Here is a 26539-nt window from a genome sequence, read left to right as displayed (position 1 = left end):
ACCCACTCCTGCAAATAAGAAGGAACTACGGGCACTCCTCGGAGCCGCTGGATATTGCCGCATTTGGATCATCAATTTTGCTATCCTGACCCACAGTTTGTATGCCAAACTGAAGGGGCCTGAACTCGAGGGCCAAGATCTCCGGTGGGAGAAAAGCGAACTGAAAGCCCTTCAGGACCTTAAGGATGCCCTTGTGGCCCCACCAGCGCTCGGACTGCCAGACGTGACTAAGCCGTTCCACTTGTTCATCGACGAAAAGAAGGGATTGGCACTTGGAGTCCTCACCCAACTGGTCGGCACCTGGCAACGCCCTGTAGCGTACCTCTCCAAGGGCATGGACAATGTGGCACGAGGATGGCCGGGCTGCCTCCGAAGCATTGCGGCGGCCTGTCTGCTGATACACGAGGCCAATAAACTCACGTTTGGCCAGACACTCTTTGTGACCACACCCCACACCATCCGCGGCCTACTCGAGAGCCACGGACCCAGATGGATGACCAACTCCCGATTGGTTAAATACCAAGCCCTCCTGTGCGAAAATCCGGAGGTGCGGATCCTGGACACGGCCAACCTCAATCCTGCCACCCTCCTACCGGCCCCTGAATCACCATTCCACGACTGTGAGGAGGTAATGGCCACAGTGCACTCGAGCAGACCTGACCTGAAGGACCAACCCTGGCAAGGGGGCATCACCCTTTTTACCGATGGAAGCAGCCAGGTGATAGAAGGAACTCGAAGAGCTGGCTATGCTGTCGTGTCTGAGGACCATGTGATCGAGGCTATGGCCCTCCCGCCCGGAACGTCAGCCCAGAAAGCGGAGCTGATCGCCCTCACCAAAGCCCTCCTGTGGGCTGAAGGAAAAGTTGTTAACATCTACACAGATTCCAAATACGCTTTTCTCACCCTCCAGGTGCATGGAGCCTTGTACAAGGAGAGGGGATTTCTGACAGCTGAGGGGAAAGGGCTTGCAAATGCCGCTGAGATCTGCCAGTTACTCGAGTCAGTATGGAAACCGAAGAAGGTGGCTGTGATGCACTGTAGGGCCCACACCGGGAGAACGGACCCTATCGCCCGGGGAAATCAGCGGGCAGACGATGCTGCAAAAAGGGCAAGTCAGCTCCCCCACTCCTCTCACCCTTCTGACCCTGTACTCGTCGTCCAGCTCCCTACAGAGACCCCTATCTACACCCCCCAAGAAACGGAGTGGGCCCAACAAGAGGGGCTGGAGTCACGCAATGGCTGGTGGATACTACAAGATGGGCGCATATGGATACCCGAAGCCTTGGCCTGGACGGTGGCCAAGGAGGCCCACGACCGCACCCACCTGGGCAGGGACGCTCTGGGGCGCTTACTTGAGAAGGCCTACTACATCAACAAACTATCCCTGTGGACCAAGAACGCTTCCAGCCGATGCGCAACTTGTGCCCGGAACAACCCTCGAACGGGGCCCAGCCCTATGCCAGGACATGTTCTCCGAGGCACCAGCCCTTTCCACGTATGCCAGATTGACTTCACACACATGCCCCCGGCACGAGGCTACAAAGCTATCCTCGTCGCCGTGTGTACCTACACCGGATGGATTGAAGCCCAGCCTACTAGAACGGAAATGGCTAAAGAAGTCACCTCCCTACTGCTGCATCAAATCCTACCCAGATACGGTCTCCCCAAGCAAATAAACTCTGACAACGGTCCCGCCTTCGCCAGCGAAGTAACACAACAGCTCAGTACCAGACTGGGCCTCGATTGGAAGTTGCATTGTGCCTGGAGACCCCAAAGCAGTGGAGTAGTGGAGAGGGCTAACCGATCCCTGAAGAACCAGCTAGCCAAGCTATGCCAAGAAGCAAAAGCCAAATGGCCCGACCTGCTCCCACTGGCCTTGCTGCATCTTAGGTGTACCCCCAAGGCTACCGGCCTTACTCCTTATGAGATGATGTATGCTAGGCCACCACCACTACCCTCTTTTCCCGACTCCTTGCAGATACAGGGCGAGAGTTCCTTAGTGAAACAGATGAAAGCATTACATGAGGTAGTGCAAGACATCCAGCAATACACTGAAAGAGTAGCTCCCTTGGTTCTCACCAGTCCCACACATCGGTTCAGGGTAGGAGATGAGGTCTGGGTAAAAGAGTGGGATGAATCTGACTGCCTAAAGCCCAAATGGAAGGGGCCCTCCCTTGTTCTCCTAACGACCTCAACCGCTGTTAAAATTGCAGGAAGCCCAGTGTGGATACATTGGACCCGACTGAAACCTGCTGCTCCCACTAGCAGCACCCTGAAGCGTTGGACTGCGCACCAACATCCTGACGCTCCATTACGGCTGACTCTAAGAAAGACGTGAACCACCAGATTCATGCCTGCCCAGCAACAGGAACTCAGCTTCTGGACCCACTGCGTTTTTGGCTCTCTGTTTATCGCAGCCTTCATCGTGGGCCTCATTATCTTCTTGCTGCAAAAGCTCGGATACCTCCCACCCCATATATGATGCTGACCATCTTCCTTCTCCTGTGTGCAGTCCCGAGCTATCCTGCCACTCTAAGCCTGAATTGCACTGAATGCTTGCGCCTCGTGCGCCATCGTATAGAGGGAGGATATCACCTAGTCACCACCCTCATTCACCAGACGCAGCCCCCGGAAGGCGATTGCCGGCTTCTCCCGACTTGTGCCCTCATCACTCCAAATGGCCTCCAACAGTTCCACAGGTGCCTCCAAGGAAATCTCACTATCTGCCATAGCCCTACCAAGCCGAGATACTACAATGTCACCCTCAGCGTAGGACTCCCTGCGTATGTGGCCGGGCCTCCGGGAGTCGAGGGAGATGGCATTCTGTATTACATAAATTCCACTCGCATCCTTGTCGGTGGCATCCAAACTGTAGCAACCCTAACCTTTGACGTCTGTGCCGCCATGGACAAACACCCTTGGTCTCGCAAGTGTGGCAGCCAGAGTTGGCGTAAGGCATATGTTAACGACCACAAGTATGTCTGCCCCTTCAGTCCAGACATGAGATGCTGCTCCCCGTGGGTTTGGCTCCCATGCGCCGGCGACACTCGAGCCTCGGGCGGGGACCGAGTATGTGCTTATACGGGAGGAGGATATGCCGGATGCACCGGCCTGGGCGAGTTTCGTCGAGGTTCTGGTAACTATGTGTCCCTAGACTGGCCCATTCGAGGACACGACATGCCATGGAGAGGGACGTGGGGCCTCGGCATTGACGGCGGAGGAATGGATCCGTTGACATATATTACCATATATCAGAGTCTCGAAACGAAGCCTCCTACGCACTACCAGACTACTGTCGTCGGCTACCAAGACGTATTCGATGAAATCGCTCGTGCTGAACAGACCGAGACTAAATTCCCCATTTCCCCAGAAGCCCGGAATATGTTCCTCAACTTGGCTGAAAACATTGCCCTCTCCCTGGGAATTGCCAACTGTTTCGTCTGTGGAGGCACCGACATGGGTGAACAATGGCCCTGGGAAGCAAGAGAGATCCGACAGCAAACATGGGATGCACTCAACACCACCAACATTACCTTTCCCCAGCGGCCGAAGCCGTACGAATGGGCCCTGAGAACAAATATCATAGGTACCCTCTGCGCTAGTCGAGCGCCATCGAAGCGTTACTCTGTACCAGTGGGAGATTCCGCTTGCACGGGGGTTCTTCAGTATAATGGAAGCCGGACGACCTGGTGGCAAACAGACAACCTGCCCGCCCCGGAGCCTATCTGGACAGAACCCACCCTGAACACGACATGGACGTACGGAGGAAACGCCTCCCTCAAGTGGGTAGCCCCGGCGGGCTACTACTATATCTGCGGACGCAGGGCCTATGAACAGCTCCCGGCCCGCTGGTACGGTACCTGTCTCTTGGGCACTGTCCGACCTAGTTTTTTCCTTCTGCCCCTGCGAGTCGGCGAAACTTTGGGTATCCCCCTATACGTGGACAAGGGGCCTGATAACCCTGCCAGACGTAAACGGTCTTTCCCAAACATCAAGCCCAAAGTCCAAATTGGAGACTGGAAAGACAACGAGTGGCCGCCTGAACGCATCATTCATTACTATGGACCGGCCACATGGGCTGAAGATGGTACATACGGGTACCGTACCCCTATCTACATGCTAAATCGCATTATTCGCCTACAGGCCGTACTTGAAATCCTTACCAACGATTCGGCCCTTGCCCTCAATATCTTAGCTCGACAGAACACTAAGCTCATTACCGCAGTTTACCAAAATCGCTTGGCTCTTGACTACCTCTTAGCCCAGGAGGGCGGGGTGTGTGGCAAGTTTAACCTCAGTAATTGCTGCTTACAGATTGATGACCAGAGTCATGTCATCAGAGAAATAACTGACCGCATGGTCAAATTAGCCCACGTCCCCGTCCAGACCTGGAACAGTGCGTGGGATTGGACTTCCTCCCTAACCAACTGGCTACCAACCTCCGGGAGCCTGCATGGCCTCCTCGTCATGGGTGGCCTGTTCTTGTTGTCCTGCTTATTAATACCTTTGTCTCTCCCCTTAGTTTTCAGGTGCTTCCGCTCCACCATGGAAAGCATCGCTGATCGCCGTGCTGCTGCCCAACTTATGGCTCTCCAGATGTACTCCCCCATTCCCCAGTCTGATGAAGCTGACGATGAAGCACCTTGTGGCTGATGGGCACTTTTCACCTCCTGAGTCACTTAATGAGCCAGTACCCTTGTGCCAGCATAAGACCGGCTACAAAGGGGGGGGGATTCCACTAGGGGCCTTCCGTCTCAACCCCGGCGAAGCAAACACCGGCTGCGCAAGGGCTTAGGGCTTGCTTGTTGCCTCCCTCGCTAACTCTCCTTGTCCTTTCTTTCCTTTTCAGGGTTCATGGAGGATGGAGGTGATACTTTCCACCAGATGGATGTTCAAGTATCAAAAGGGGGGAATGAAGGAGTGGAACGCCGGATACTGCTCGAATACTATGAATACTACTGAGCAACAGGACAACCTCATGTTTTTGTGCCTACTGATGGACTTATACTTATGCACTCTACCTCTGCTTTTGGCTGTTTGGCCACACCTTATCACTGCACTGGACATTTGTGCCTTATCCAGTTTTACTGTTTACCAACGAAAGAAGTTTGCTGTTTACTAATGTAAAGATAGAATGCAGGGCTATTAGACATATAGCTTGTAACAGTAGTTTGCAAGGCCTATACAAAACCAGCTTGCATGTAGCAACGCCATCTGAATAGACGACCTTGGTGGGTGCTGACACCCCGCCCTGCATTCCTGAGCCGAACGAACCTTATCTCCTGTGCTAGAAAGGAGCATTGTGTGTGTGAAGAATAAGCTGCTAAGTTTCGTTTTTCTTGCCAGTATCATTTCAGTGTTATGACGTGTGTACGTACTGGGACTACAATTTTGTACTGTAAGAACTACAAGTGTTTACTGCGCATGTCGGTTGTGACGTGTAAGGGGCCAAATGCGCAGGCCCAGTAGGGGAGTATAAATGTAAGTGTCAGATGATTTATGACACACAGTGTCCCGAGACTACTCGGTGCTGTTCACTTGCTAGCAATAAAGTTGCCTTGTTTGGAACCAAAATTTGCCTTTCGTCTCCTGATTCCCCACCTGTTTCACTGCTAGTAGAGTCCTATCTAGATTCAGCTCATAAGTGGCTCAAGGCAAATTACAATCAGATGTTGTAGGTACTTCTCTGTCCCCAAAGGGCTTGCAATCTATGTGTACAGTAGAGGCAATGGAGGGTTAAGTGACTTTCCAAAATTCACAAGGAGTACATGGGGGATTTGAACTTGGCTTCTCCTAGTTCTCAGCCCACTGCTCTAACCATTAAGCTACTCCTCTATTCTATGTCAGATAAATTGCTCATATCCATCCCTTATTACTCTGTTTACTCAAATACCTCATGCCTCTTCTCTGTCATAGACTCGATTTGTGATTTGGTTTGGGTGTTTTAGCAAAAGGCTTAATCTTTCTGTTTTGGCAGTGGTCAAAATGTTGTATCCCTAATGGAGGCAGGTGCCAAGGAATTAACCTTCCATATTTTCCAGGGTCTCAAGTTCAGCCAATGGACTATCCTCAGTTAATGCTTCAGAGATTATGTTTGAGCTTAGCCTAAGTTTTTGTCTTCCCCCTTTACTCTCTAGGCATTGAATGAGCTGGGGATATACGACCCAATGCTCAAAGCAAACCGGGCTTGCAATGTCTCATTTAGAGACTGGTTTTAGCCAGTCTAAATGAAGCATTATTTTGCGGGTAATGCACAGAAGCTTTTGGTCACTGCTTTACCATGCAAGGACGCAGTGACCGAAAGACCCATACTAATGAGCTTGCTAGTATTAAAATGAGCTCATTAGCGATTCTGTGCAATCCACAGAGAAACGGTGCATACAAAATCCCTACCCAAAAGGACTAGAAATTACCAACAGCTCTTGAGTTGGCAGTAGTGTCCAGTGTTAACTTTCCTGTCAATGCCTGAGCGCTGATGGGTTCAGGCACTGACAGGAAAGTTATGCTGCAGCCCCTTACCCTCAAAGTTTTCCCCAAGCACGAGCCCAACCCCCAAAACCCCAGTGGTCCCCTCCCGACCATCCCAAAAAAAGCAGCCTGGTGGTCCAGCTGGCCCATCAACCCGACCCCCACCCTCCACAAAAAAAATGTACCCTGGTGTTCCAGCGGGCCCACCGATCCCCTTTAGTGAACACTGGCCCTGGTGGTCTACTGAAATCCCACCCCCTCAAACCCCTCCACATACCTTTAGTCACAGGCAGGAGGAACACCAGTGCATACCAGGATGCAACGGGCACGGGCTGGGCACCGCCATTTTGATGAGGGTGGGCCCAGAGACAGGAAGAATAAAGCGTTCCTCCTACCTCTGACTAAAGGTATGTGGAGGGGTCTGGGGATGGCGTAGGGATTTCACTAGACCACCAGGGCCAGTGTTCACTGGAGGGCGGGTCAGTGGGCCAGTGGACCACCAGGGTATTTTGGGAGGGGTTAGGAGGGGTCCATTGAACCCCATGGGATTTTATTTTAGGTCAGGGGGTCCACTGGACCACTGGATATGTTTTTAGGTTAGGGGGGTCGGGAGGAGTCCAGTCATCACTAGAAATGCTGTGCCTACCACACAGCTCCTGTGGGCATGCACCAGGAACGTACGGACCCCTTTACCAACCAATGCTCAACACTAACAGCGTGCATATAATTTGCATGCTGCCAGCATTCAGCATTGGTCAGTAATTGCAACTTGGTGTTCAGCCAGTGTTTTTTTTTTTTTTGTTACATTTGTATCCCGCACTTTCCCACTCATGGCAGGCTCAATGCAGCTTACATGGGGCAATGGAGGGTTAAGTGACTTGCCCAGAGTCACAAGGAGCTGAAGTGGGAATCGAACTCAGTTCCCCAGGACCAAAGTCCACCACCCTAACCACTAGGCCACTCTTCTGCTCCTTTCCAGTCTACAAGTTTGGGATGAACTGGTGCTATGCATTCCATCCACCCTCTACTTTTTGTGCTTCGGATAAACTGGGGCATAAGCTCACCCTCCACTCTATTATATGAACTGGGGCAACACATTTTCCCCTGCCCTTTACTTTTCCTGCTTTCTAGTGCAGTTGTTCAACAAATCTGAAGGCAAGAAGGCTTTCAGTGCCTCCCATCCCTTTCAGACTCACATTCTGCAAATCCACTGAGTCAAATGGGACTGTGCCCCCATCCCCACTCCACCAAACTCCCCTAGCTTCCTGAAGCTTCCTGACCTCTACTTTTAATGAACATAAAAATAGCCATACTGGGTCAGACCAATGGTACACCTACCCAGTATCCTGTTTCCAACAGTGGCCAATCCAGGTCGCAAGTACCTGGCAGAAACCCAAATAGTAGCAACATTCCATGCTACCAACCCTAGAGAAGCAGTGGCTTCCCCATGCCTATCTCAATAGACTATGGACTTTTCCTCCAGAAATTTGTCCAAACCTTTCTGAAACCCAGATATGCTAACTGCTGTTACCACATCCTCCAGCAACTTCTAGAGCTTAAATATTCACCGAGTGAAAAAATATTTCCTCCTATTTGTTTTAAAAGTATTTCCATGTAATTTCTTTGAGTGTTCCCTAGTCTTTGTACTTTTTGAGAGAGTAAAAAAAAAATCAATTCACTTCTACTCATTCTATACCACTCAGAAGTTTGTAGACCTCAATCATATCTCCCCTTATACATCTCTTTTCCAAGCTGAAGAGCCCTAACCTCTTTAACCTTTCTTCAAATGAGAGGCACTCCATCCCCTTTATCATTTTGGTCACTCTTCTTTGAACCTTTTCTAATTCCGCTATATCTTTTTGAGATACGGTAACCAAAACTGATCGCAATACTCAAGGTGAGGTTGCACCATGGAGCAATACAGAGGCATTATAGTATTCTTGGTCTTATTTACAATCCCTTTCCTAATAATTCTTGGCATCCGGTTTACTTTTTTAGCCGCCACTGCACACTGGGCAGATTTCAGCATATTGTCTACAACAACACCTAGGTCTGCCCTTCGTAATCTTATCTCCTCCCATGGTTTCCAGTACCATCTTTATACTGATCCCAGATTTCTCTCTGCAACTGACCTCTTGCCCAGCATTCAGGCCCAGATCTCAGCTTGCCTATCTAAGATTACTGCTTGGATGTCCAAACACTACCTGATACCTATCCTGGCCAAGAAAGAGCTGGAAAGAGTTACTCCTATCACAGCTGGCTGCAAAGTGCTGATGGCGGAAACTTTTTATACAAAAAAGCACCACAAGGTGGCATGACTCATTCATTTAAAACTCTGAAAACATTACAATATCAGTATGAAGCCCAGGTCTCACCCCCCAGCCTAGAGCTGAGTTCCCTCGGACCCTGGCTAAACCAACACTGAACGAACCAAGCCCACCATGCTACAAAACAATACACCTTAACAGAATGAAAAAGAAGGGAGGCGGAGTTGCAATAATATATAAATCCTCCTTTAAAGTAGAACTGGTCGCTAAACATATATCCCCAGGCATGCAAAATCACAGATACAACACTAGCAGATCAAATATGCATCACACTGTTTTACCACCAACCAGGAAGCTGGTTAAAGGCGCAAGACAATTTCATGGATTTCATATCAAACAGCTGCACAAATCAACCAAATGTCATAATACTAGGAGACATCAACCTGTATCTGAAAAGACAAAACACCAACACCAAATCGTTAATGAACTTCATAAACCAATGGAATTTCACAACAACACAAGGTACCTCATCTCACACGAAGGACCACCTACTAGACATTCTTGCGTACAGATTCGCAACAAACAAAAACCACAAACTAGAAAATCACAAACGGGAAGAGGTATCATGGTCAGATCACAGCAAGCTCACATTCACACTACCAATGGAAAGAAAATGACAAGAGCAGAGTACCAAGGAAACCAATCACGTTCACTACCAAAGGGAAGGTGGACAATCAGACATTCTGGACGCTTTTCTCCTTGATCCAGATCAAGCATTGCTGGTACAAGGAATTGGATGCGAAGAGTCCCCAGGGCTGATCCCAGAGCTGCACCCATGGACAGAGCTAGGTTCGAGGATCCAGACTTATTTGGACACTTAAGTGCATAGTGTCCACTCTCGCCACAATACAGATTTAAAGGGTCTAACTCCTCTTGTACAGAGATGGGACAGCAACTTTTTCTTGTATTAAGAATTTGGGGTTAGGGAGTATGCTTCAGGATTTTCTCTCTCTTTTATTTATTTGAACGTATTACTCCCTCGCACATAGCGACACATAGCAGGACACTAGTAGCAGGGCACAACATTTTAAAAACCCACATTACAATATAACATTATTATTTGTTGCATTTGTATCCCACATTTTCCCACCTTTTTGCAGGCTCAATGTGGTTTACATATTACCATTAACGGCGTTAGCCGATTCCGGTCTGAACAAATACATGGTGTGAATGAATCCAAGGTGATATTGTGATAGATAAGGTACATGTATGGTAGGTACAATTGGGGGGAATTTAGGGAGGGAGGAGGAGTCAGGTAATGTCCATTACGTTCTTTGGTTACATCGTGTCACAGGTGTCCAAGTATTTTTATGTTGGGTCGGTGGGGTATGCTCTTTTGAACAGGTCTGTTTTTAGTGCTTTCCGGAATTTAAGGTGGTCTGGCATAGTTTTTACTATTTTTGGCAGTGCATTCGATAGTTGTGCACTTAAGTAGGGAAAGCTGGATGCATAGGTGCAGGGCCGTGCCTAGGGTCTCTGGCGCCCCCCTGCAGACTATCAGTTGGCGGCGGCGGCCCTTCCCCCCCCCCCCCCCCCCGTGAAAATGATCGCTCACCACTTGCCACACTGACAGGAATTGTCAGCAATATTCTTAGAAACAAATTGCTATACATTGCAAAATAAAATAGCAGATGTAAATTCTCAAAGTGGACATATTCCAAACACTAAAATGAAAATAAAATGATTTTTTTCTACCTTTGTTGTCTGGTGACTTTCTTTTTCTGATCATGCTGGCCCAGTATCTGATTCTGCTGCTATCTGTCCTCTTAACTCCGTTTCCAGGGCTTCCTTTCCATTTATTTCTTTCCTTTCCTCCTTTCTTCTTCATTTCTGGTCCTCAGCTTCTGCCTATTTTTTTCATCCATGTGCACTTTTTCTCCTCTCTTCCTTTTCCCTCATTTCATTTCCTTCATCTCTCTTCCCTCCCCTCTATGTCCAGCAATTTCTCCTCTCTCCCTGAGCCCTGCCCTCCCATCCATGCTCCTCTGTCCCCTCCATTCATCCCTAATTCCCTATCCAGCAATTCCCCTCTCTCCCTGAGCCCTGCCCCTCTCATCCATGCTCCTCTGTCACCCTCCATTAATCCCTATCCAGCAATTACCCTCTCTCCCTTCCATGACCCCCCCTCGCATCCATGCTCCTCTCTCCTCTGTTCTCCCGCTCCCATCATGTCCCAGTTGGCCTGGCCCGCCTTCTTCTCCCCTCCCCCTTCGCATCCATGCTCTTCTCTCCCCTGCCCTCCCGCTCCCATTGTTCAACTGCCCGCCCTCTTCTCTCCCCCCAACATCCCTTTTCTTTTTTTTCTTTTTAAATTTACCTCCGTGGCGGTCCAGCAGCGCAGCGTCGGTGAAGGAGGCGGCGCTCCCGACGTCTCCAGCCTTCCCTTCGCTGTGTTCCGCCTTCTTCTGACATCATTTCCTTGACGTCAGAAGAAGGCGGAACACAGCGAAGGGAAGGCTAGAGACGTTGGGAGCGCCGCCTCCTTCACTGACGCTGCGCTGCTGGACCGCCACGGAGGTAAATTTAAAAAGAAAAAAAGAAAAGGGATGTTGGGGGGGGGGGGGAGAAGAGGGCGGGCAGTTGAACAATGGGAGCGGGAGGGCAAGCGAGGTGAGCATGGTGCGGCGGCGCCCCCCTGCCATGTTTACCCCGCTTACCATGTTGGCACGGGCCTGCATAGGTGGATTTGTATTTGAGTCCTTTGTTGCTTGGGTAGTGATCATGCTGATTTTGTGGTGTTTCTGGTTGGCAGGTCAATAAGGTTTGTCATGTATCCAGGTGCCTCACCGTAAATAATTTTATGAACAGTCATGCAGATTTTGAAGGTGATACGTTCTTTGATTGGTAGCCAATGCAGTTTTTCTTGGAGTGGTTTGGTGCTGTCAAAACGTGTTTTTTCCAAATATAAGCCTGGCTGCTGTGTTTTGGGCGGTCTGAAGTTTTTTTATGATTTGATATTTGCATCCCGCATAGATTCCATTACAGTAGTCTGCGTGGCTTAGTATCATTGATTGTATCAGGTTACGAAATATTTCCCTCAGGAAAAATAGTTTCACGCATTTGAGTTTCCACATTAAGAAAAACATTTTCTTTATGGTGGATTTCGCTTGGGTCTCTAGTGAGAGGTTACGGTCGATTGTTACTCTGAGAATTTTCAGGCTGTCTGAGATAGGGAGGGTGTATCCTGGGGTCTTAATGATGATTTCATTTATAATTGGCACTTGCATGACAGCCAACAGTAACTGGCTTGGCTACTGTGGTAGCGCTATAGAAGTGATTTATAGTAGTAGTACTGTTGAAAGAAGGATACTGAGCTACAAGGACCATCAGTCTATGGCTATTTTTATGTTCTAACTTACAACGCCCAGTACTAAAGCCATGAGTCACAACAAATATAATAAACAAACAAAATCTAGTTGCACAAAATAATAGTAAAATTAATAGCACATAAACGAACAGCTAGCCTGTCAAAAATGTCAACTGTATGAGTGCTTGAGCATCACCACTATAGCACAAACTTGTTCAAGCGTGTCCAGGAAATAGAGCAGAGAGTTTGGAAAGTTGGTTTGTGCTTTGTGTCCCCCTCCCCCACTGCAGACTCACAACTGCAGGAACCGGAGTTGTGGACACTACAGGCCTTCCTCAGGGCGGGGGCCTTCCCTCCCCCGATACCCACCTTGTCACACACGGAGCCCACATTGGCAGTGACAAGCAGCAGCTCCACCCCACGGCCCCCCATCTGCTCCCGGTCTTCTGTTCTTCCTCGACTCAGTCAGAGAGTGCAGAAACTTGCCACACCGCAAGCAGCACCTGCCCCGGTGCTAGTTCAGGAAACAGCAGCAAGGAAGCTAAGGCCGCGCCTTCCCGGTTCCCGCCCGCTAAGCTGAAGAGATAAATCGCGCCCCTCCCCCCGCCGCTGGCTGAAGAAATAGATTTACATCTCGAGTGTATATTTATACAGCGGCTGCTCTTCCGCGAGGCCTCCAGCACAGCCTGGGGTCTGAGGTATAAGTGTACTGCACAGCTTCGTCCCCTCCAGAAATATTTAGGGTGGCACTAGGGGAGGGGGGTAACCTGAGCATAGGCGGCAAAAGGTTAAGGGCACGTGGGTATAAAGTCCCTCCCGCTCCCTGCCCTGCACCGCTGTCCGACTGTGGCTGTGCTGTCCGACGTCCGTCCGCTCCTTCAGTCATGTTCCGGACCGCCGATGCCGTCAGTGGCTCTCCGTGTCAGTGTGCAGCAGCCAGTAAGCGCACAGCACACTGCCTTCTTCGATGGTCGGAACTTAAGCTTTCCCTCTGCTCTGACTGGCTCGCTCTGTTACCCTCCCTGTCCCGCATAGGCGGGATGATGATCAGAGAGCCAGAGGAGCTTCTGGAGCCGCTATTGCCTCTCTGGCCGGACGGTCCCGCGCCTTCTTCCAGCCCAATCAAACTGTCACTCACCACCACCGCTAATGCCTCTCATCCAGCAGACGGACAACAGCGGTAGCGGTAAGCAAAGGCTGGAAGATTGCACGGTCTGTAAGCTCCCGTGGCTGCCGACCCCGCCCCTTTGATGTCACTTCCGGTTCTGGAGCAGAGTCGGCAGCCATGAGTGGGTAAGGCCCCGCGATTTGGTTATTTCTTTTTCTTCTGATATTTTGAAGCGGGAGGAGAAGAAGAAGCAGCAGCAGCAGCATTTGGGGGGGGGGGAGGTGGGGCGAATGGATCTGGAAAGGACAGAGAGGGCAGACAGTGGATTGAAAGGGCAGAGAGAGGGAGGGCAGATGGTGGATGGAAGGGGGCCCAGGGCGTAGCTACGAGTGGGCCTGGGTGGGTCTCAGCCCAGGCCTACCCAGTTGTTTGCGACTTTCCACGACGACGATGGTGACTTAGTCTTCTTGCCCGCAGCGGCGAGCGGGCGGGTGTAAAAGCAGCAAGTAGCCAGGCTCAACTCCGTCCTTCGCTTCCTGCCCTCTCAGCGTTCCGCCCGCCCAAAAGGAAATGACATCAGAGGAAGGCGGGATGCCGCAGAGAGAGGGCAGGAAGCGAAGGACGAAGTTGAGCATGGCTGCTTGCTGCCTTTACGCTCGCCGCTGCGGGCAAGAAGGCTAAGTCATCATCACGCAGGTCCCACAGTACATTCTTGATGATGCCCCGCTCCTCTCATGCTTACCCTCCCCCAGCCATCTCTCCTCTTGTGCTCTCTTATTTATCCCTACTATCCCCCTTCACTCCAGGGGCGTAGCTACGGGTGGGCCTCGGCCCAGGCCCACCCAGTCGTTTGTGACTTTCCACGACGACGATGACTTAGTCTTCTTGCCCACAGCAGCGGGCAGGTGTAAAAGCAGCAAGTAGCCAGGCTCGACTCCGTCCTTCGCTTTCACTGGGTACCAAAGGCCTGCTTTCAAATAGGACCAGACACATTCAAAAAGTACATAACAAACTTACCAAACCATAAGCCCTATTCCACCTATAAAATGACAGTGATATAAATATTACAGTGGATCCTAGAGCACCAATATACCTACTACTGGGAAACTAGAACAAGTTCAGGATCTTCCCATTTCTAGACAGCCCTGCAAATGGGATGCCCTAATCAACGTCCAGCATATTAAAATCACTTTTTAGTAGTACTTCCCCTTTCATAGCTATATTTTGAATATCTTCAATTAAATCTATTTCTGTTTGTGAAGGAGGTCTGTATATCATCTGCTCTTGTGGTCTTGGATAGGATGGGGAGGTTCTACGGCTGATCAGTCTTTCCAGAGGGAGGAACTATCATCCATGATTATTCAGGCGCTGGAGGCACTTAGTATAATGGAGGAGCTGCTGAAGGAGTTGGAGTTCTTGGCTGAGTTTGATCTTGGAGGGCTTTGCGAATGCCCACAAAGTCCTTTCTATTAGGCTATCAAGACACGTGTTGTGGCAGAGTGGGATACTCCAGAAACCAGGCTGAGTGTAGGAAGGGTGATAGAGAAATTGTACCTTTTAGTCTGGAAAAGAAAGAATAGCTGAAGACGCCCAAGATTGATGCTCTGGTCATGATAGTGACCAAGAAGACCACCATTTCTGTAGAGGGTTGTACCTCTTCTAACAGCGCTGCGTACATCTAGTAGCACTATAGAAATGATAAGTAGTAGTAGTAGACATGCATGATCAGCAGACTCTGTGGCGCCATATAGGGTTGGCAGAGGATGGACTTTTAGTCTCTAAGGAAGCCACTCAGTTGGAGTCAGGTTTAGGTTGTATCATGGATGCCATATATTTAACAAGGATTTCTGTGAGAGATATGACAGTGTCAGTCTCTGCCAGATGTTTGTTGTGGTTGTGAAACTGAGTAGTAATTAGCCACTAAGACTTGTTTGAGCAGGCTTATGTTTCAGGTAAAGCTTCTGTTTGGAAAGGACTCAGAGAAGTTAGTGAAGGATCTGGTGGAGATGAAACCCTAAAGTCTTTCAAGATACAAGGTGATTTTGCCCATGCAAGGGGACCTTTTTTCAGTGTAACTTATTACAGTCTGGGGGGGGGGGGGGGTCAGCCTTTTTGGGCAGATTGAAAGGTGGAGCTAGAGGGGGTCCTAAAGTTTCTGGAGGTTCCAGAGGTGCCCAGTGCTGGGCAAGGGGTCCACTCCTTAAAAGAGCAAATAGAGGGTTGGTTGTTGCAGTTTTTTAAGGCGTGGGTCCTCAATGTCATTAAGCAGAGCCGATGCCCTTGAATTTTTCAACTACCTGACAGATGCTCTTGTGGTCTCACTGTCGAGCTCCAGGTTAAAAGACTGGCCGTTCAGGCTATGTTGTCCGAAGATTCAGAAGTTAAATACATTGCTTATAAGAGCTGAAAAATACACTTTGCTGCTTTAGTAGAATATTGTCATGTGCAAAGGATTCCCAGAGGACTTCGATTGAATAAGGAGCTACATGTCTTGGATGACCCGGATTGCTTAACATTATGGAATGAAACTGTTTCACGATGCTCTTTATGTAACAAGAAATAATTCATAACTTGGGGATATTGCTCTAGAGCACTAGCTAATATTTATAAGTTTTAAGATATATGTTGAATAATTCTCCACCAGTTGCCCTTTAAGGCAACAAGATTCACGATTGCAATGAATAAAAGGAATTAAGTATATTTTATTGGATTACATTAACCTGCATTACCAGGTTTAAGAACATATGTAAAGAACAGACCATATATTTAGCTTCAAAAGGAGTTTATTTATACAATTGCAGCGAGAGGTAAGAGTCTTACAGAGAATCTGTGCTTAAAGTAAGGTAGCAGGTTTAAATATGAATGATTAACTTACAGAAAAGTCTTTGTTACAAAGCTGAGTGATGAGCACATGGCATATGGTCACAGGAGAGAAGGGTAGAGCTGTAGGTCCCCAGAGCAGCAGATCCCAAGAAGAAGAGCTCTGTGTCTGGAACAGCTTCTGTCTTTTATACATTGCAAGTTGCAGGAGGATATGATCACATGAACCTCAGCACTTGCTTCCTGGTTAATGTAGTCTATTCACATGATCACATTATAAGTCTTTCCTTTCTGCAGATGTCCTGGCATCTTCTTGTCTGATAGCTGATGGGAGGGGGCAGGTATACATCTGATGACAGGCAAATGTTTTGTTTATGGTTTCCTCTGAAGCCTTTGTCTGCAATGGCTTCTCCAGACTTTCGGTCTCCTTGTATCTTTGATCTTCAGAGGTGTCTTGGTGATCCACCCAGTCAGCTTTTGTTACCAGCCCTGGTTAGGTCTTTTAGGCAGAGGAAGCTATGCCTCTGTGAAGCCAGTACCTTTTGTCTCTGTTAAGTGTTTGTAATTGACTAGCCCTGCTATCAGAAGTTCCCAGGAAAAGGGAGCGGAAAGAGGGGCTTGAAGTTCAGATCAGTTTCCCTGTTGCAGTTTCAATTAGTCTTTTAAAAACTGTATTTTTATATTGTTATATATTTGTATCTGATTCAGCCCAATCAATAATTATGCTACACATTTAATTCTGACAATTAAACTCATATCATGTTACATTTAAATCTCTTTAAATCACAGATATTCAAATATTTGAAAGGTATTAATCCGCAAACAAACCTTTTCCAGAGACAGGAAGATGGTAGAAGTAGAGGACATGAATTGAGGTTGAAGGGGTGGGGCAGACTAGGGGGGGAAAATGTCAGGAAGTATTTTTTCATGGAGAGGGTGGTGAATATTTGGAATGGCCTCCTGCGGGAGGTGGTGGAGATGAAAACGGTAATGGAATTAAAAAATGAGTGGGATAAACATGAAGGAATCCTGTTCAGAAGGAATGGATCCTGAAGTTACTATTGAGGAAACCACACTTCTCCTTTCTTCCTCAAAATGTACCACCTGTTCCTCTGATCCCATTCCCACCCACCTTCTTAATGCCATCTCTCCTGCTCTTATTCCTTTTATCTGTCACATTCTCAACCTCTCACTTTCCACTGCGTCTGTCCCTGCTGCCTTTAAACATGCTGTGGTCACACCTCTCCTTAAGAAGCCTTCACTCGACCCTACTTGTCCCTCTAATTACCGACCCATCTCCCTCCTTCCTTTTCTCTCCAAATTACTTGAGCGTGCTGTTCACCACCGCTGCCTTGATTTTCTTTCCTCACATGTTATTCTTGACCCACTACAATCTGGTTTTCGCCCTCTCCACTCAACCGAAACTGTGCTTACTAAAGTCTCCAATGACCTATTACTGGCTAAATCCAGAGGTCAATATTCCATCCTCATTCTTCTTGATCTTTCCACTGCTTTTGACACTGTCGATCACAGCATACTTCTCGATACCCTGTCCTCACTTGGATTCCAGGGCTCTGTCCTTTCCTGGTTCTCTTCCTACCTCTCCCTCCGCACCTTTAGTGTTCATTCTGGTGGATCCTCTTCTACTTCTATCCCTCTGCCTGTCGGCGTACCTCAGGGTTCTGTTCTTGGTCCCCTCCTCTTTTCTATCTACACTTCTTCCCTTGGTTCATTAATCTCATCCCATGGCTTTTCCTACCATCTCTATGCTGATGACTCCCAAATCTACCTTTCTACCCCTGATATCTCACCTTGCATCCAAACCAAAGTTTCAGCGTGCTTGTCTGACATTGCTGTCTGGATGTCTCAACGCCACCTGAAATTAAATATGACCAAAACCGAGCTTCTCATTTTCCCCCCCCAAACCCACCTCCCCGCTCCCCCCGTTTTCTATTTCTGTTGATGGCTCTCTCATTCTCCCTGTCTCCTCAGCTCGAAACCTTGGGGTCATCTTGACTCTTCTCTCTCCTTCTCTGCTCATATCCAGCAGATTGCCAAGACCTGTCGTTTCTTTCTTTACAACATCCGTAAAATCCACCCCTTTCTTTCCGAGCACTCTACCAAAACCCTCATCCACACCCTTGTCACCTCTCGTTCAGACTACTGCAATCTGCTTCTTGCTGGCCTCCCACTTAGTCACCTCTCCCCTCTCCAGTCGGTTCAAAACTCTGCTGCCCGTCTCATCTTCCGCCAGGGTCGCTTTACTCATACTACCCCTCTCCTCAAGACCCTTCACTGGCTCCCTATCCGTTTTCGCATCTTGTTCAAACTTCTTCTACTAACCTATAAATGTACTCACTCTGCTGCTCCCCTGTATCTCTCCACACTCGTCCATCCCTACACCCCTTCCCGTGCACTCCGCTCCATGGATAAATCCTTCTTATCTGTTCCCTTCTCCACTACTGCCAACTCCAGACTTCGTGCCTTTTGTCTTGCTGCACCCTACGCCTGGAATAAACTTCCTGAGCCCTGTTAATATATGGCCTAGCTTTAAGGCTACCACTGGAATAGTGATGGCCAATGCTATGCAGCCAAGAATAACTGGAAAAAATACTGACTAGGCCAAAGAACAAGCAAGTGAATTAATATTTGAGAATCTGCAAAAAGCAGGTCTGAACAATGAGTCCTGATACAAACTTGGTACAATTTTTAAATCAAATATAGCATCTGTAATGAAAGATCAGATGAATAAAATGGAGCTTATTAGTTTTGGTATACAATGATACAGAGGTAATACAGAGTTCATGAGATGGTATGAAAGGTATTGAGATGGTATGAAAAGTATTGCAGCCGGAAGATGTGAAACTGTTATCTCAACGCTTCCCAAAACATGTTGATAATTAGCAGTAGCTGAGAACGGAAGGAGGTGGGCACATCCGACAGCAGACAGCATGGGAAAGTATGCTCTCAGAAATGCGAAATATTAGCTAGGTATCTCACCATTCACTTCTATGGAGAGGATAGAGTATAAAAGAAGGAAGATTTTGGCTTGGTTAGAGAGTCTTCTCCAAAGCTTCAGTCAGACGGCGAAGCCCTGTGCGGATGAAATCAGAATCTGATGTCTGTATTTGTATCAACTTGAAGACTTGTGTTTGGGTAAGAAATAAAATGTACCTATCTATCTAAACCTATTTCTGTCTTTATTTTTATTGATTCTATCTTCTCTTTACCTTACATTTAGTCTACAAGGTAGATCACATACGAGTGACACTCAGTCTTTGCAGAAACTTAGACAGATGTTTAATAAGATTTAGGTGGGAACATAAATGGCCCAGAATATACCTAGATCCAGAAAAACAGAAAGCAGTAATTATGGGAATTAGTTTTCAATTACGGCTCCTAATGCCACCCCAGAACAGACCCCCTTATGATTGGGTGACAATGGAGGTTAGAGAAACTATACAGAACCTGATATATGAAATAGGTACTATTAGTCCCCCGTGTGACGGAGTCAGAAAGAGGTCTATAAGAAGAGGCAAGTAAAAACAGCCCCTACGTCTTGCCCCATCCTTGGCCACCTTTAAATCTAGACTGAAAGCCCACCTCTTTAACATTGCTTTTGACTCGTACCCACTTGTAACCACTCGCCTCCACCTACCCTCCTCTCTTCCTTCCCGTTCACATTAATTGATTTGATTTGCTTACTTTATTTTTTGTCTATTAGATTGTAAGCTCTTTGAGCAGGGACTGTCTTTCTTCTATGTTTGTGCAGCGCTGCGTATGCTTTGTAGCGCTATAGAAATGCTAAATAGTAGTAGTAGAAGCTTATCGGAGATTGGGTGGCAACACTGGTAATTGGGAAGGAAAGCTAGTGCTGGGCAGACTTCTACAGTCTGTGCCCTGAAAATGGCAAGGACAAATCAAGGTCAGGTGTATATATAAAGTAGCTCATACAATGAGTTTATCTTGTTGGGCAGATTAGATGGACTGTTCTTTATCTGCCGCCGTCATCATCATCATGTTGTTAATGGTCTACGCCCTTATCGTGACTGAGTAGATAGGGATGGGCTGGAGTGTAAATTTTAAGGGGCTTCGATGTTAGCTTCAGAACTTAGTACAAGAACAGTACTGGGCAGACTTCTACGGTCTGTGCCCTGAGAAAGGCAAGGACAAATCAAACTCGGGTATACTTATAAAGTATCACATACCATGTAAAATGAGTTTATCTTGTTGGGCAGACTGGATGGACCATACAGGTCTTTATCTGCTGTCATTTTCATTTACTATGGACTGTTAAAATTCCTACACAGACGCAACATTGTAGTAAAATCCTTCATCTCAGTTGGATCCACACCATAGGGGAGCACAAAAACTGAAACAGAGAATCCCCCGCCCCCACCCAAGAAAGCTAGACTCTATAGGCAGGGCGATACTGGTAAAAGAGAAACAAATCCATTATGTCCTGTACACTGCTAACTAGAAAAACAGAAAAGATGTACATTTCCCAAAGTGGACCCATCCCAATCCTTAAAAAGTATTACATAGTAGATGACGGCAGAAAAAGACCTGCACGGTCCATCCAGTCTGCCCAAGAAGATAAATTCATATGTGCTACTTTTTTTATTTGTACTGTCCTCTTCAGTGCACAGACCATATAAGTCTGGCCAGCCCTATCCCCGCCTCCCAACCACCAGCTCTGGCACAGACTGTATAAGTCTGCCCAGCACTATCCCTGCCACCCACCACCAGCTCTGGCACAGACCGTATAAGTCTGCCCAGCACTATCTCCGCCTCCCAACCACCAACCCCGCCTCCCAACCACCAGCTCTGGCACAGACCGTATAAGTCTGTCCAGCACTATCCCTGCCACCCACCACCGGCTCTGGCACAGACCGTATAAGTCTGCCCACACTAGCCCCGCCTCCCAACCACCAGCTCTGCCACCCATTCTAGGCTAAGCTCCTGAGGATCCCTTTCTTCTGCACAGGATTCCTTTATGTTTATCCCACGCATGTTTGAATTCCGTTACCGTTTTCATCTCCACCACCTCCCGCGGGAGGGCATTCCAAGCATCCACCACCCTCTCCGTGAAAAAATACTTCCTGACATTCTTCTTGAGTCTGCCCCCCTTCAATCTCATTTCATGCCCTCTCGTTCTACCACCTTCCCATCTCCGGAAAAGGTTCGTTTGCGGATTAATACCTTTCAAATATTTGAACGTCTGTATCATATCACCCCTGTTCCTCCTTTCCTCCAGGGTATACATGTTCAGGTCCGCAAGTCTCTCCTCATACGTCTTGTAACGCAAATCCCATACCATCCTCGTAGCTTTTCTTTGCACCGCTTCAATTCTTTTTACATCCTTAGCAAGATACGGCCTCCAAAACTGAACACAATACTCCAGATGGGGCCTCACCAACGACTTGTACAGGGGCATCAACACCTCTTTTCTTCTGCTGGTCACACCTCTCTCTATACAGCCTAGTAACCTTTTAGCTACGGCCACCGCCTTGTCACACTGTTTCATCGCCTTCAGATCCTCAGATACTATCACCCCAAGATCCCTCTCCCCATCCGTACCTAGCAGACTCTCCCCGCCTAACACATACGCCTCTCTTGGATTTCTACTCCCTAAGTGCATCACTTTGCATTTCTTCGCATTGAATTTTAATTGCCAAACCTTAGACCATTCTTCTAGCTTTTTCAGATCCTTTTTCATGTTTTCCACTCCCTCCGGGGCGTCCACTGTGTTACAAATCTTAGTATCATCCGCAAATAGGCAAACTTTACCTTCTAACCCTTCGGCAATGTCACTCACAAATATATTGAACAGAATCGGCCCCAGCACCGTTCCCTGAGGCACTCCACTACTCACCTTTCCCTCCTCCGAGCGAACTCCATTCACCACCACCCTCTGGCGCCTGTCCGTCAACCAGTTCCTAATCCAGTTCACCACTTTGGGTCCTATCTTCAGCCCATCCAGTTTATTTAAGAGCCTCCTGTGGGGAACCGTGTCAAAAGCCTTGCTGAAATCTAAGTAGATTACGTCTATAGCACGTCCACGGTTCAATTCTCCGGTCACCCAATCAAAGAATTCAATGAGATTCGTTTGACACGATTTCCCTTTGGTAAAACCATGTTGTCTCGGATCTTGCAACTCATTTTCTTCCAGGAAATTCACTATCCTTTCCTTCAGCATCGCTTCCATTACTTTTCCAATAATCGAAGTGAGGCTTACCGGCCTGTAGTTTCCAGCTTCTTCCCTATCACCACCTCCAATCCCTCGGAACCTCTCCCATTTCTAAGGATTTATTCAACAAATCTTTAAGAGGACCCGCCAGAACCTCTCTGAGCTCCCTCAATATCCTGGGGTGGATCCCATCCGGTCCCATGACTTTGTCCACCTTTAGTTTTTCTAGTTGTTGATACACACTCTCTTCCGTGAACGGTGCTATATCCACTCCATTCTCAAATGAACTTTTGCCAGTCCATCGTGGTCCTTCTCCCGGATTTTCTTCAGTAAAAACAGAACAAAAGTATCTATTTAGCAAATTTGCCTTTTCTTCATCATTATCTACATAGAGGTTTGCAGTATCTTTTAGTCTCACAATTCCCTTTTTAGTCATTCTCCTTTCACTAATATACCTGAAGAAATTTTTGTCACCCCTCCTTACCTTTCTAGCCATTTGTTCTTCCGCTTGCACTTTCGCCAGACGTACCTCTCTCTTGGCTTCTTTCAGTTTCCTCCCCGTGTTCCTCGTCTTGAGTTTTTTTGTATTTCTGGAATGCGAACTCTTTAGCCTTTGTTTTCTCAGCCACTTGCTTGGAGAACCATAGCGGTTTCCTTTTTCTCTTGCTTTTATTTACTTTCCTTACATAAAGGTTTGTGGCCATATTTATAGCTTCTTTCAGCCTGGACCGCTGTCCTTCCACTTCCCGTACGTCCTCCCAGCCCATCAGCTCCCTCCTTAGGTATTCCCCCATTTTACTAAAGTCAGCACGCTTGAAATCCAGGACTTTGAGTTTTGAGTGGCAACCCTCCTCTTCAGCCATCATATCAAACCAAACCGTTTGATGGTCACTGCCGCCCTGGTGGGCACCCACTCGGACATTTGACACGCTATCCGCATTTGTGAGCACCAGATCCAGCGTCGCTCCCTCCCTCGTGGGTTCCATGACCATTTGTCTGAGCAGAGCACTTTGGAAAGCATCCACAATCTCTCTACTTCTTTCCGATTCCGCAGACGGAACCTTCCAATCTACATCCGGCAGATTGAAATCTCCCAGCAACAGCACCTCTCTCTTCTTTCCCAACTTTTGAATATCTGCGATCAGGTCTTTATCTAATTCTTCCAATTGTGTTGGAGGTCTGTAGACAACACCCACGTGGACAGAGGTTCTATCATCTCTTTTTAAGGCGATCCATATCGCTTCTTCCTTACCCTAGGTCCCTGTCATTTCGGTTGCTGTGATATCATTTCTCACATATAGAGCTACTCCTCCACCTTTACGACCCTCTCTATCCTTCCTAAATAGATTATAGCCTGGATTATAGCCTGTGATTGCAACAACGTCCAAGTCTGCCTCCAACATCAGAGCTTGAAGGTCATGAACTTTGTTGCCAAGACTGTGAGCATTTGTGGTCATCACTTTCCGTTTACATTTACATTTCCTGGTATGTGTTTCAACATTTGATATTTTGGTGTGTTTTCTGTCTTTGGGTCCCTCCATATCTTTTTGTTCCACCTTAATTTCTTTTGCTGTTTCTTCTGGTTCAGTTCTATTTTTAGGAACCTCACAGAGCTCTAATGGAGCAAAAGAATTCTGTAGGGGTAACACTTGTGAGGGTGTGTGCCTCTGTGTCACATGACGAAGTCTGCCTGAGCCTACTGTGAACCATCTATTCTTAGGAGGTTTTATCCTTTGAGGCAGTGGTGTGAATTTGGTTTGATTTTGTGCAGTCTTAGAAGTTGCTTTAAGTTGCATCAAATTCCTGCTTTAATTTACTGACCTCTTGTTTTAAACTAGCAAGCTGATTACAGATAGGACAAGCCTTAAGTTTTCAGTTGATTGGCCTTGAAACTAAGGCCCAGATGCATCAAACAAACGTAACAAAATCTAAATCGTTAAAGTCCTTAACGATTTTGAAAAACCGAAGCATGCACCAAAAAAACAGGTCAAACATGTTCGTTGCGGTATCCAGAAGTACAATGTATCACTGAATCGTAATCCCCGTCGTAATCGGCCCCTAAATCATGCGCAGAGCAGCCAAGCGTTATGCTGGCTGCTCTGCGCATGCCACAAACGTCCAAAAAAACCACAACACAAACATGTGGCTCCCCACTTCCCCCTGCACTAACCAAAACATTAAAAAAATCCAAATAGATCGGGAGGGGGCAAAGGCGCTCGTCAGGAGCGTCCTGTATGGGCGCCCTTGCCCCCCCCCCCCCCCCGAGATCGCCGCTGTTCCCCGCTTCAGCCGGTTTTAATAAAAACAAATCTCCAAATTTTCTCATCCCCGGTCCCCCTCCCTTCCTGTGTTTCCTGTCCATTGCTCCAGGGCTCCACCTCCCGCCATCCTCCGCCCCCGTGCCCCACCCCCTGGGATCGTCGCCGCCGCTCCCACCCTCCACAGGACCCCCCCTCTGCATTACCGTCCCGTGCAGCGCCTCTCACCTATATGCGAAGGTGCTGCATGGGATAGAACATCTGATCGCCAATTGCTTCTCCCTTCTCCGCGAGTCTGTTGTTCCTGGGCCCGCCCTCCATTGACGTAAGTTACCTACGTTATCTACGTAGGTAACTTACGTCAATGGAGGGCGGGCCCAGGAACAACGTCGGAGAAGTGAGAAGCAATTGGCGATCAGATGTTTTATCCCGTGCAGCACCTTCGCATACAGGTGAGAGGCACTGCACGGGACGGTAATGTAGAGGGGGGGTCCGGTGGAGGGTGGGAGCGGCGGTGACGATCCCAGGGGGCGGGAGGCGGAGGATGGCGGGAGGTGGAGCCCTGGAGCAAGGGACAGGAAACACAGGAAGGGAGGGGGACCGGGGATGAGAAAATTTGGAGATTTGTTTTTATTACAACCGGCTGAAGCGGGGAACAGCGGCAATCTCGGAGGGGGGGGGGCAAGGGCGCCCATACAGGACGCTCCTGACGAGCGCCTTTGCCCCCTCCCGATCTATTTGAATTTTTTTTTTTGTTTTGGTTAGTGCAGGGGGAAGTGGGGAACTACCGGTTTGCGTTTTTATATAACTTTTTTTTTTTTTACATGCCAGCTTGCATTTATAAGGTGCAGGAGGGAGCAGGGAGATGACAGCTCAGGCCTGAACGACAGGTCTGAGAGCTCGCTAAATTTGTCACGTTAAATGATTCGTTAGAATCGTCGGTATGGTTAGTGCATAGCGAATTGTCCACATTTCAATGGTAGTTTTTGGTTTGCATTCCGTTTTCGTTATCTGCTAGTGGCTTCAGAAAAAGGCCTATAATGCATGCAACGGCCGCAGATTTTGTCGTTAGAGGGTCATTAAAGGGTCATTAGAGTTTTGTGCATCTAGGCCTAAAGCTCCACAATTATTACAGAGAATAAAAGTCATCTTGATTTGTTGAATGGGTATGAATAGGTATTTTATGATGAGGCTTGACAGTGTACAAGATTAACTTTACTCCTTAGCAATTTGAGACAGTTGTAATTCGGGTGGAGTTAAGTTGTGATAAGTAGTATAGTTAGAATAGGGATTTAGGAAGTGTCAGTCTTGGGGTGGGTGGGTATATACCTAAACTTGTGGAATGTGTTTGCTGTAAAACCTATCTTAGGCCTGTATTAAGCCTCTTTTCTACAAAGCTGATTGGGACAAGGGGAGGACAAGGATAGTAGGTAGAGATGTGCAAAAAAACCATAGTTCTAGGGTAGGAAAAGCCACAAATATAGCCAGCATATTTGTGGCTTTTCCTACCCTAGAACTGTGGGTTTTTTTGCACATCTCTACCTACTATATTTTTGTTTTTTACCGTTGTCTGAGCTTTTTATTTTTCTGATTGGGCTAATCCCAGTTTTTTCCACTTTTCTTGTGTCAGTCTTCTCCCAAATTGTCTTGAGGCTAGAGAAGCAGACTTGGAGAAGCTGAGGTACATAGAGGAGGCCTACAGGGACATTGTAGAGAAGTCCCACTCCAGTCTGGCAGCCCCTGTGCTGTCTTGGAGGAGGGAGGTCTTCTAAAAGGAGAGTATCACCCTGGTGCAGCTGGAAGTAATCCTGTAGCTAGGACCAGCCCACCAGGGGATACAATATCTCCTCGCACCGAGGATGTGTCTCCAGGAACTTCTGCCCAGGAGGGAAGGGTTAGGACAGCTGTTGTAGTTGGTGATTCGATTATTAGGCATGTAGATAGCTGAGTGCCTGGTGGATGTGAGGATCACCTGGTCACATGCCTGCCTGGTGTGAAGGTGGCGGACCTCACGTGTCACCTAGATAGGATTTTAGATAGTGCTGGGGAGAAGCTGGCTAT

General features: G+C 47.9%; 1 protein-coding gene across 1 annotated transcript in view; it reads right to left on the bottom strand.

The window, feature by feature from the left end:
* Window positions 1-12610, bottom strand: part of LOC115469426 (inositol polyphosphate-5-phosphatase A-like) — a 110253-nt gene extending 97643 nt beyond the window's left edge. The window contains exon 1 of the mRNA XM_030202055.1: window positions 12472-12610. Within this exon, the coding sequence (XP_030057915.1) occupies window positions 12472-12534 (63 nt within the window). The 5' untranslated portion in view covers window positions 12535-12610. The remainder of the gene's footprint in view (window positions 1-12471) is intronic.
* Between the last annotated feature and the right edge of the window lie 13929 nt (window positions 12611-26539).

Source organism: Microcaecilia unicolor, chromosome 4, assembly GCF_901765095.1.
Source record: "Microcaecilia unicolor chromosome 4, aMicUni1.1, whole genome shotgun sequence".
Lineage (NCBI taxonomy): Eukaryota > Metazoa > Chordata > Amphibia > Gymnophiona > Siphonopidae > Microcaecilia > Microcaecilia unicolor.
Note: the sequence above shows the minus strand (reverse complement) of the source record. Positions and strands in the feature narration are given on the sequence as shown.